The 12,333-nt window shown below is 53.9% G+C and overlaps 3 protein-coding genes across 3 annotated transcripts; 1 reads left to right on the forward strand and 2 right to left on the reverse strand.

Moving 5' to 3' along the window:
* Positions 1-210: 210 nt before the first annotated feature.
* On the reverse strand, positions 211-2,173 carry A1O3_03517 (MFS transporter, SP family, sugar:H+ symporter; the record flags this gene model as incomplete). The annotated part of the gene is made up of 4 exons (XM_007733653.1): positions 211-1,392; positions 1,458-1,513; positions 1,568-1,781; positions 1,835-2,173. The coding sequence occupies 4 exons, from the start codon at positions 2,171-2,173 to the stop codon at positions 211-213; spliced, it is 1,791 nt and encodes a 596-aa protein (XP_007731843.1).
* A 3,056-nt stretch (positions 2,174-5,229) lies between these two features.
* On the reverse strand, positions 5,230-6,477 carry A1O3_03518 (uncharacterized protein; the record flags this gene model as incomplete). Its single annotated transcript, XM_007733654.1, has 2 exons — positions 5,230-6,309; positions 6,379-6,477. 2 exons carry the CDS (start codon positions 6,475-6,477, stop codon positions 5,230-5,232), a joined length of 1,179 nt encoding a protein of 392 aa, XP_007731844.1.
* Positions 6,478-10,431: 3,954 nt separating this feature from the next.
* A1O3_03519 (uncharacterized protein) lies at positions 10,432-12,153 on the forward strand (the record flags this gene model as incomplete). The annotated part of the gene is made up of 3 exons (XM_007733655.1): positions 10,432-10,593; positions 10,648-10,832; positions 10,887-12,153. 3 exons carry the CDS (start codon positions 10,432-10,434, stop codon positions 12,151-12,153), a joined length of 1,614 nt encoding a protein of 537 aa, XP_007731845.1.
* Between the last annotated feature and the right edge of the window lie 180 nt (positions 12,154-12,333).

Raw genomic sequence — 12,333 nt, forward strand, 5'->3', positions numbered from 1 at the left:
GTGATGGATGCGTGGGTATCGTTTCTCCAGTGGGAGGGTGTCGGACGAGGTCCACTCGCCTCGTTTCCCATCCCAAGCTCTTGTCGTCCCCATTCGTTCCCAACTCATTACACCTCTATCTCTTCTTTCCTTTCTGCTTTGCGCACAAAACTGCGCATTGCTTTTCTGTTGTCCGTCATGTGTCAAGCCACGCCGCAGAGGCTGTAGCGTTCACAATTGCTCGCCGTGCTCTGCGTCCTTTTCTGCCTTGGCGTTGTCAGCGCTGTCGCGACCAACATCGGCGTTTGCATTAGCATTGCCATTGGCAGTCGAGCTGGTTGCAGCTTCTCCAGCCTCAGCAACATCTTCATGGGTTCCGGCTGCTCTTCGGATCGCAGCGATCTCCTCCGGGGGCGGGGCTACCCAGGACGAACTCTTCCAGGGCTTGACGCCGAGGAGATACATGGTATCAATCTCTTCCAGAGTCCGACCCTGGCCTTCCATAACGAAGAAATAGACCAGAAGCACACCGACAAGGTTGCAGCCTGCGAAGACGTAGCCGTACAGGAAGTCAATGTCGTGCGTGATGAAGGGGGTAAAGAATGCGATCAAGAAGTTCCAGAACCAGTTGGAGGCCGTCGACAACGCCATAGCCTTGGCACGATAGCGAGAAGGATACAGTTCGCCGCAGATGGTCCAGATCATAGGGCCCCAGGTTGTCGCAAAACCAAAGATGAAAAATGCGGCAATGACGATCATGGCAGTGCCACTCGATTCAGTGGACTGGGGGTCGTCACGGTTCAGGGAGAAATGACCGACGCTGGCAAAGATCATGAACATCATGAACATCCAGAGGCCGCCCACAATGAGGGACTTCCGACGACCATAGTGCTCGACGATGTATAGGCCGTAGAAGGTGGTGCCGAAGTTGATGCCGTTCAGAATCATCTGGGTGACGAAGGAGTTGTTGATGCCGGTGGCCTTGAAAATCACCGTACCGTAGTAGAAGAAGTAATTGGCACCGGTCAACTGCTGGAACATCTGCAAAAGAACGCCGAGGCAGATACGGTAAAACATCTTGGGCGCAGTGAACATGTGGAGCCATTCCCTGACGACACCTTCCTGTGCTGCTTCGGCCCGGAGTTGGAGTGCAATCTCCTCCGATTCGAGGTGGACGCTGTAGTGGTTCGGGGGCGCACCGTAGACCTTATACATGACCTGCTTGGCTTCTTCTACTCTGCCTTTGCGGTAGAGGTAACGTGGCGTATCGGGGAAGAAGAGGATGCCGACACCGAGGATGATAGGCCAGACAAAGCCAACACCCATCGGAATTCTCCACGATCCAGAGTTGTCACGTTGATGTTCGTAAGTGCCGAAGTTGACGCAGGAAGCGAAGAAGATTCCAAGAGTGATCTATTCGACACAGGTTAGCCAACAGCGCCCACAGTTACGGTGGGAACTTTGAGTTTGGGACTTACAAAGAGCTGATATGTGCTAATCAGAGCACCACGGATATGACGGGGGGCGGTTTCAGCTGCAACAAGTCAGCAGGAGGAAATGAATGGGTTGGCTAGGATTTGGTGCATACCCATATACATGGGCACCAGCAGGGACAAAGCGCCGACACCGAGGCCAGCGTTCCATCTGCCCATCATCATCTGGTACCAATGGTGATCCGAAGAGATCATGACGATGTTGCCGACACAGAAGATGATACACCAAAAGGTGACGCTCAACCTTCTGCCAATAAGATCGGCAATAGGAGCAGCAACCAGAGCACCGATCAAGGTACCGATTGAAAGCTATGGAAGCATTAGCCTAGCAAACCAAGCGGGGAAGGGACATGTGAACACACCAATGCCACGATGAGGCCTGACCGGACGTTGCTGAAGTATGCGGTGCCATCGCTGTGATGCTGACCAAATCTCTCCAGGAAATCTGGCATCGCCAGGAAGCCGCTAATCTGGCCAGTGTCGTAGCCGAAGATGAAGCCGCCCATTGAGATGAGAATGCCCATCCAGAACGACTCCCAGGTTACTCGTTTCAGGGGCGAGTAGTCCAGGCCGGCCAGCGACTTTCTCGCCTCGGCGTCTGCCTGGCCATTGCGCGGATCGTATTTGTCATATCTGACTGTGTTGGTGAGGCCGAGCGACTCACGCGTCAGCTTTGGTTTAGGGGCCTTGAGAAAGCCCATGTCTTTGTTATGATGTTGATTCAATCAAACTTTGTGTTGAAGTTGAGATCCAGTTGGAAGACCTTGGGTGAGCGAGGGCATGGACCTTATACTCCCGGTCAGCCCTCCGCTAGAGCAAATCATGGCATCACACGTGCACGATTTGTCTCGTTATGTTACCTCGAACAACGGCGGAGGTCCGCGGATGGGACGAATCTGTTTGTGTGTGACGTGGAGCGAGGCTCTCTGGCCTCAGGCCCACCATCACGGGGTGAGGTACATACGACCTAGTACTCCGGATGTATCGTGGTATTGCAACTGTGGATACCGAGGAACGCCGCAATAGCCAGCCGATGGATCTGGAACTATGAGGCAAAGCATTGACCGCCCAGCAAGCTAGTGATAGGCTTGAGCTTGAATGCGCCATGACAGATCGGTGGTGTGAAGCGATTTTTCTCTGGATCGGTACTCTAGTATACAGTCCAGTCGACCTCGAACATTCGAGGCTACCCCCTCGGGCCTACCGGAACGCGGCGGACTGGACATCCCAGCATAATGCACACATCATTATTACTGATCTGGGGCTTGTCAGCAACTCGGAATCATGATCATTTGACCCAATGACGACCAGGGTTGCATCGCAGCCCTGACCGAGAACCGGGGCAGAAAATTCCATGCTCGTTCATCTATCTTTTGCCCCGTGGGGATATGTTTCCTGCGAAGCGAATCCGAGAGCCAGGTGTACCTTTCTAGCGAGGTGTACACCGAACCCTAGAGAGCAGCGGGAGGAAGCAGGCCTGGGGCCTGAGCTCTTGCCCAAGCAGGCAGCTGGGGGAACTGGGAACTGATCAATACAAAGCTCATACCAGTAGTATAACCAGCTGACAGGGGCAGACTATTACAGAGTAGCAGATACTAGACCCGGGGCCCAGACCTTGTAACATGTGGTCCTGCTCATCTCATCAATCAACCATCGACAGGAGTTGCGTCCAAAGTTAGTTGAGTCAGCGGAGTGATTTGTGCCTCGGTCGATGGATTCTTAGCCGCGCGAAGTGAAGTGAGTTTCGGAGAATGCCAGCATCCAGCATCCAGCGTCCTGCGTCCAGGGTCTCAGGGGAAGAGAAGAGGCACAAAAGGTGGAGGGTGGAGGGAAAGGTGACGCCAGCGGCGCACCTGCGGAGAATTCTGGCTGCAACAGTCGGGTGGCTTGGCTAGTCACCTGATGCTTAAAAAAAAGTCTTCCGCTAGTGTTCGAGAACAACCTCTGTGCACCGTTATATCCGCTGTCACATTGGACAGCAACCGTCACTAGAACCCAGTCGACCTGGCAACTCCACCGGCTTGGACGGTACTATCGCGTGAGGCTCATAATCTTACTGTGGTGATCACTACGGAGTGGTCCCCGTAGAGTCCAGAGTACAGGTACGTACCAATATTGATTAATCTGGACCGCTCTGGTAACACTTGTTGCTGGTCGACTTGTCCCGGTGACAGGTGCACAATGTCGTATGCTTACTTTAGGTCAATTCTCTTGATGAGACGACGCTGACCTCCTCCGTCTCGACCGTGACCATGGGTGACTCCGGCTATTCGCCCTGTCGAGCTTCTAGTCCAACAGCACCAGTGTACAACTTTGACGGTCTGAGTGCTGAGCAAAAGAAAGAAGGCAGGGTTCACAACAGTTAACGCAGCAGATGGACAGGATACTCTCGAGCACGTTTGACGTGATGATCTTCTTACGACCAAATGACCGGGCTATCTTGATGCGTTGCTCGAAACTTCAACACCCATCAATCCGTCGGGTCGCTTCTAGGTCAGCTATGGTGGCGGCTACTTGGACATCTCTTCTCAGGCTGCCGTCTAGACTTCGTGGCTACGAAAGTATTCTTCAATATCAATCAACGACGTTCAGGAAGTCAACACAAAATCCAGCAAGCAGGTGACACAGCTAGGCTTTTGATTTTGCTATCGTCGTAAGTTCTACTTTCACGAGTGCTCTTCCCCCGAACAAACCGCCGCTGTATCTTCCCCAGTTCAGTTCACCAAAGAGCCTCCGGTCCCTCTCCCCCACGCCCGGGGCAGCATTGACCTTCCGAGAACCTCATGTTCTTTGCTCCGCGTGTTGCCTGCCATGATTTACGGCGCCGTGCAACCTTCCACAGCTGCTCAGCTGCGTACTATAGTCCCATATGAGAACGGGTCGCCGCGACGGAAGTCCGTGATCTCCCTCTTGGATGTTCTGGGGCAGTGAAGCTCGGCCACCTGCCCAATTCTCAGCCTAGGTGAGGTATTCAAAAGTGGGTGACTTCGATCGAACTAATGTGACAGGCGGATTTCGGTGCCTGGCGCGCTCTTCAATAGATTCCACCACACACAGCGCCAGAGGGCTCGAGTCCAGCCAGAAGGATCTGATAGATATCTATTCCTCGGATTGTTCGTGATGGATGCATCATCTCGGTACGCTTGTCCGGAGCAGTGACACGAGGTTCAATCACGTGGAGCATGCTTACACAACGCCCCAGTTCTCGAGGTATTATTGTCACACCACGCAAATCCTCCGACCCATTATTTCTTTTCAAGGAATCGCGTGACTCAACGACCCACGATCTACGTATAACAGCGGTCTGGAACTTTTTTCTTCGGCCGGGGAACTTCCTTCGAGATCTGGATTCGGGTTTTCGGTCGGTGACGTAGCATCTGCCGTTACCTGGTGCCTGGCTAGGGACGGTCAAAAGAGCCTCAGCCCAATCATAGTGATTCTCGGCTACCACACTCCCGAAATATCTACAGGCGCTTGTGAAGCATCTATACCAACTCCTTCAGGGGCTCAATCGCTGGCGTCGTCCCCTAGGTACCTCTCCGTCTCTGGGCTGTCCCCTTGTCATATCAACAGCTCTCAGTACTATTCTACCATACAGTAGTAAGCACCTACATTGTCCACTTCCCAAGGCTGGCCCTGGTTTCCAACAAATGATGGCTTGGTGCATGCACGAAACAATTGCCTCGCTGGTCGATGAGAACCTAGCACCTGAGACCACGCTCGAAACCACCGACGATGAGTCACGCTGCTGGCCCGATCAAGCATCCTGGTAGCTCACGCTCCATTCCTTTGTAGTCTTGATGATCATGGCCTTGCTACCGTCGCTGCCTTGGCTGCCTGCGCCGTCGGAGCGGGTGCTCTCACTCCTGGATCTAATCTTGACGGGACCCGGGTTGTGACTATCTCTTTCAGCCTTGCGTCCGGCGACGGTGTTGGTCACGACACGATTGGAACTGGTGATGGCGTGGCCGATGCCGGCACCAAGTCCCTGGCGTGGAAGATCAAGGGAGGACTCAGTGGCGCGGTGCCGGTCCGCGCCGCCGTCAACATTGGTCTCGGCAGCGCTTTTGAGTGCCTGGCTTCGGACCTGGGAGGCAGCCTTGCTCTGTGCCATCTTGCCCATCAGGTAACTATCGTTGCCGTAGTCGAAGCGGCCGTCGCTTTCGTGGATCATGCCAGACAAATACCCGGCTTGAATGGAGTCGATGAAAGGCCGCAGGTGTGGGACGCAGGCGGCGAAGACGCACCAGAAAACCTCGAGAATCGTGGCAACCGTCGGCAGCCAGCTGTGCAAAGTGACATCCGAGGTATGATCAAAAAGGAAGTGCAGCCCGCACAGCCGCCATATGGTACACCCAATGGCGCCGGTGCGGAAAGAGAAGGCAAAGCACACGGCCATTTTCTTCTGCTTCTGCAGCTGCAGGTTGTAGACCAAGTAGGTGGGCAGAGCCATGAGGGCCACATCGGTCACGATGTCGACGACTCCCGTGGCGATCCAGAAGCCGTTCTGGCCGAAGCATTTGCCGGTCGTGACGAGGTATGGATGTGGAAGCTCACACTGGAACGCGCTGCCCAGGATCGAGGTCAGGGTCCAGAGACCGACGACACTACCGACGGCCAGCATGGGAATACGGTAGCTTTTGGACGGCGCCAGAGCCAGCAGGAGCGACAACGTTGACCCCTTGCCGAGGGATAGGCTGATGATGTACAAGATGTTCCACGCATACTCGGCCTTTTGAAAGCCGTCGTAGTCGTCGGCAGATACGGTCGACAGCTTCGAGCCCAGTCCGTGGCTGACCTGGCTGTTGATGGCAATGGTGAATCCAACGGAACAGACCTGGACGCCGACCGAAAGGAAATGTTAGAACGCGATGCGCCAATCGTGATTAATCCGAGTGTCACTCACCATTGCCGCAATGAGGATGCAGTCGGCCCAAACCAATCTTTTCCGCACGATGAGTTTGCTGCCGAGCACAGTGACCATGGCCAGGCACATGGTGGTCATGGCGATCCACGATACCAAGTTGACAATGGGGCCTCTCTGGGTTGCAGAAATCAAGGGCACACGAACGACCCAATAGTGAAGAGCCGCCATCATCCTCTTGTCAGATGGTGTTCGGGAGGAGTTGCGAGCACAATGGACGGCTTCTGTCTCTCGCTGGCTACGAGTTCAGTTCAACAACAAGAATGCGACGGTGGTGGATGTAGTCTATTAGAGAGCACAGGTCTTGTCGGCGACCATGTCACAGAGAGAAAGAGAGAGAGCGAGCGATACTGAGCAGGCAAATCAGAAAACGGTGACTACTCTGGTTGTGACCTTGACCAGACATTGGGGTCATAAAAGGGGTTAGATGATATGCGATGCGACGCAACATGAAATGTGATAAGGATAAGTTGGCCTGGTATGGTATCAGGGCAGCGAAGGGGATCCTGTGAGTCTGCCTGCCCTTTCTGACCGGGCTGTCTACACAGGACGCAGTACGGGGTACGGAGTCCATGGTCGCAGACATGTCCAGTCTACACAAGTTCAAAGGCCGAGGCCTCTTATGTGCCGCTGTCACTGAAGTCAATCCAGTAACCCTGACCTTGCCACGAGCGAGGCAGACTGTTGACTGAAAATCTCCGTGCTTGCAGCTTGCACTTTGGCTCTGGCTCGCGGGTTGCGGCTGGCATGGGGCGTTCCGCTAAGCAGAGCGCGGCAGAGCCAACATGGGAGTGCGTTGAAGTATGGATGTGCCGGTCCGGTAGGACGGGGGCCCAGCAAACGGCATCCGCTGGTGCATGGGTGACGGCGGCGACAGCTCCCCGGACAAGGGGTGTGCAGGCGGATTGGATCACTCGTAAGGATCCCCTGCCCTCCCGCGTCAGCCGGGGTCTTACAGCAGATGCTGGTCGATCATGGAGCATGCTCCATGCCATCCCACGTACGTATCCAGAGACTACCGCGTACTGAGTACGGAGGACTACCACTACTCGCCTTGCTGTTTCAAGGAGGCCGAAGGCCAATGACTGAGGTGCATGTGGGAGTGCACCTGCATTTCAGCTGTACAGATAGTTACAGTTTCTGCTTTCTCCCAAAGGGTCCAGATTGCCCATTGCCCCCCGGATATGCAAGTCGACCGTCCCCGCGACAGGCTCAGGCTGTCTTGTCTCCTGCTGCGCTGGTGGACGAGGTTCGACCTTCGACCTTTAACCTTCCGCCACCATTGCAGGGAGGTTCTACTTGGAGAGGTCGATCTCGGCCGTCTCATGTGTGTGTTCACATCCCACATCCCATGCAGCATGCGGCATGCAGCATCCCAGTCTCTGGTCTGGGTCCCATGGCAATCACAAACGACCATCCCCCATGCCTATGGCCACTTGGAGTGTCACGGAGGTTGTATGAGTATGTACCAAAGTAGTGTCTTTGATTTACTTCTGCCCCCTGACCGCGACCCCAAACATAAACAAGCGAGCGCGACTCCGGCATTTCCGATGAGATAGTGGTGAAATACGTAGTACGTACTACATAGTATCTGTACTCACTTACAGAGTACTCCGTACTCCGTCCTCGGTCCTTCGTAACAACCCTGTATCCGTACTAGTGTACGGCAGTTCCAAGTCCTCCGTACTCCGGACGCGTTAAGGGCTTAAGGGCCGGTGTGTGATAAGTCAAGGCCATCACGGGATGAAGAGCCTTAGGCGCCTCCAGAGTGTGTCGACAGGGTTCAGGGGTTAGGTGCAGTAGCAGTAATAGTAGGACTGTTATTTGTGATCACACTCCGTCCTGTGAATCTGTATCCGTGTCTTATCTAATTCTATCCTGGCAGGTTGATTGCAGATTGCAGATGGCAGCCCCAACTTACAACAGCGGACTCGAGCGCATGCAGGATATAGTATGTGTGCCAGTGGCGGTATGTTTTGTTTTGCGTTTGCCCTAATTCCTAGGTCCACCTAAATATACCTGGGTCTGTCTGTGTCAACTGTCAACTGTCAACTGTCAACAGTCAGCTGTCAACAACGTTGCGGTTGTAACTGTGACAGTAACTGTAGTATGTGGGTGCCCGTACTAGCAAGGGCAAGGGTGTAGAATGAGTGAGTACTCAGTGTCCAGACACTGACACAGGCCTGGCAGGCCAATCCTCATTTCTGGGCTGGCATGGGCTAGGGTGGGATGGGATAGGATGTCTGCCGTCTTCAGCAAGCAACACCATTGATCAATTAGTATTCAATATTACATGAGTCAGGTAGGCAGGCACACAGGGATAGGGATATCCAATGCTGTCAGATAGTCAGACACAGGGATAGGGATATCCAATGCTGTCAGATCGGTAGATAGGTAGGTACTAGCTACCTACCGTACGGGATGAGATACGTATGGTATGCACCATGCACCATGGAGCAAACACAAACAGACCATCCTATCTCTTTCGCCAACAATCGACTCAGTCTGGCCCCCCTCACCCCTCCCTGCGACCGACCATCCCAGATATACGAAAGCCGTACTCTGTCCTGTTTTGTACGAGTACTCCGTACAGAAGAGAGAGATGATCGACTAGAATGAGACGGCATCTTTACCTTTACCTTTACCTAAATTATATCACATGCCTAATGGACGTGCAGATACCTTACCGGATACTAGTAGATTTTTCCCATACACCAAGTCACAACCAACCGACTAACCAACCAACATCAAACACAAACATTCTTGTCCATCACCGTCGACTCCCAATCGGCTCGAACCCCGAACGGACACTAATACTAATTCTTGAGTGCTGTTGCCATTGCCAGTACGAGTACCAGTATGTCCGTTTGGTTTGGCATGAAGCGGTGAAGCGGTGAAGCGGCGGGAAGGTTGAGCCTGGCAAGGATTGTCGATTGTCGATTCGATTGCCCATCAGACCTCGATATCACAGCAAGCTTTCACGCAAGCTTCCACCTTGGATCCGTACCTTTCCACCTCGCCTCTCCTGGGTCGACATCTCGCATCTCGCATATCCTTAGTCTCGGACAAGCGCTGCACTCCTCAATTTCGACCTGCCTATCCGTACGTCGGCTCTTTCACAGGACCGAGGATACTAGAGGCGCAGGGAAACGTATGTTTTTGCAGCAACCGGCATCACATCGAGCACTACTCTGTACTCTGTAGTACATGTACGGAGTACGGATAGGAGTAGAGAGATCCATGCCAGCTTGCCGCACTCCACCAGGACGGTGATGCAGGAGATATTGGTTTCAGCCACGTCCAGACTCCATGGCCGTCAGAGAAAGAGCAGAATCGACCTGGCTGAAGTAAGGCGCACGAGAAGTATCGGTGGCAATGTCAGCGAGCAATCATCATCACGCTCGCTTTCCAAGCTTGAAACCACTCTCGAAAGTCTAGCATGCCCTGGTCAGGCGCAGCCCCGTGTCCACTGTCCAAAATACCAACCGACGGACTCCCTGCTCGGTATGCAAGCCACGGGGTTGACTAGACACAAAATCCCCGGCCACTCTGTACGAAGCCTTGTCCAGGGATCCACCTCAGTAGCATCCCCTGGTGCTGTGCCGCATCCCACCCTGGGTCTCCGACACGATCATCGCAGTAACGTATCTGGCTGCGTGCCATCCCGTCGACCACATGCAACGCAAGTCCAAAACCCCCTTGCCAGGACTCAGGCTATTGCTTCGGCCCTGGCATGGGATTGCACACCTTTTCCCTCACCAGGCTCTTTAGTTCTTGCCAGGCCCGCTGCTGGGAGAAGACGCTGCCTCTGCTCTGCCTTTCGCCTGGAAACCTCAAGGCAAAGAAACACTTCATTCTCCCCCGTTGATTGAGCAGGTTGTGTTCTTGTGTCAACCGAATCTCTCAACCAGCACGTCCGTTTGGCAAACCGTCCGATCATCCACACGCTCTCTTTTCCCGCCAGAGCAATCCTGCACCTCCGCGAGTCATTACCAACGGTTTGCATCCCGACTCTTGGCTCTGAACAACACCACAATGATGAGGGACACCTTCGCAACGAAGAGCGGTGGTAAACTTGCCTCTGAGATGCACTACTCCAGCGGGTCTTCCTCAGAAGGTGCTCTCCATCATGGTGATGAATCGGTCAATCGAGACGAAGAGGAGATGGCCAGGTTGGGCAAACGACAAGAACTAAGGGTAAGACTTGTCTCGTCCTGATATCCTCAGAAGCCTCTGATTAACGTCCGACAGCGCAACTTTGGCTTCATGAGCATGCTCGGCTTCTCCTGCACCTTGATGATTACCTGGGAAGGTCTCCTGACCGTCTTTGTGTACGGGTTGACCGACGGTGGACCGGCGGGGCTCGTTTATGGTTATCTGTTCTGCTGGCTGGGATATTTCACTGTCGTGGCTTCTCTGGCTGAAATGGTCTCAATGTCAGTATTGCTCTGCCATCTAATTCTCGTCCTCTGCCGCTGACGCTTAACAAGGGCCCCGACCGCAGGCGGTCAGTACCACTGGACATTTCTGTTCGCGCCCAAATCCTGCCGCAACTTTCTCTCCTTCATCACAGGATGGCAATCCGTTCTGTCGTGGCAAGCTTGTTTGGCATCAGCAGCTTACCTCGGCGGCACCATCATTCAAGGTCTCCTCGTGCTCAATTATCCCACCTACAACTTCCAGCGATGGCACGGCACCCTTCTTCTGTACTCCGTTATCTTGTTGGCAATGCTCTTCAACACCTACCTGGCCAAACAGCTTCCCACGGTAGAAGGTGCCGTGCTGATCGTGCACATTGTCGGCTTTTTTGGTGTCCTCATCACTCTGGTTTACCTGGCACCGCATGGCAACGCCCATGACGTGTTTGTCCTATACCTCAACAACGGCGGATACGACAAGGGAACGTCCTTCTTCGTCGGCCTCATCACCACCGTCTTTGCTTTCATCGGAGCCGACGGAGCCATCCACATGAGCGAGGAAATCAAGAATGCTTCGACGGTTGTGCCCCAATCACTGATGGCATCCATCGGCTTGAATGGCACTATGGGTTTCTCCATGCTGATCGCAATCCTGTTCTGTATCGGCGACATCGACAATGCCTTGTCCTCTTCCACGGGCTTTCCATTCATCGAGATCTTCCACCAGGCCGTCAAGTCGACCGGCGGAGCGACCGCTATGAGTGCGATCGTCCTTTCGTTGATGATCTTTGCCACGATCGCCGTTCTGGCTGCGGCCTCTCGAATGATGTGGGCTTTTGCTCGCGACAACGGTCTGCCTGGCTCACGGTTCATTTCACGGGTTGAGCCAAGGACCAAGCTGCCGCTATATTCCATTGCGGTATCAGTCATCATCACCTTGCTTCTTGGACTGATCAACATCGGTTCATCCGCCGCTTTCAACGCGGTTGCCTCGCTGGTCGTGTCTGGATATCTGGGCAGTTACACTCTCCCCATGCTGCTGTTGTTGTACAAGAAGCTCTTCCACCCAGCGTCCATCCATTACGGGCCGTGGACCTTGGGCCGACGCTTGGGCATTTTCTGCAACGTTTTCGGACTGGTCTGGATTGCCATTGTGATGACATTCAGCTTCTTCCCTTCCGTGCGGACCGATTTGACTCCCCAAACCATGAACTGGTCCTGCCTGCTCTGGGGAGGAACCATGCTCATCGGGGTGGGAAGCTATTTTGGACACCTGCGAGGAAGATACAACGGCCCGATTGTTGAGACGGACATCATGGATCAAGTGCGTGGCGTCTGAGTGAGCTGTCAAGGAAAGCGCCCGAGAAGCAACGGGACTGTGAATTTCGACGGCCCCAGTCGGTGCGCACCGTTGCCTCCGCTGGTACGGGGGATGTTGTGCGGAGGAATGCGTGGAGGCTTTGAGATGAAAGTGTTTGGAGTTCACTCTGTACATCTGTGAACCATTTATGTGTAGAAT

The sequence above is a fragment of the Capronia epimyces genome (genome assembly GCF_000585565.1).
Source record: "Capronia epimyces CBS 606.96 chromosome Unknown aczIQ-supercont1.3, whole genome shotgun sequence".
NCBI classification, from domain to species: domain Eukaryota; kingdom Fungi; phylum Ascomycota; class Eurotiomycetes; order Chaetothyriales; family Herpotrichiellaceae; genus Capronia; species Capronia epimyces.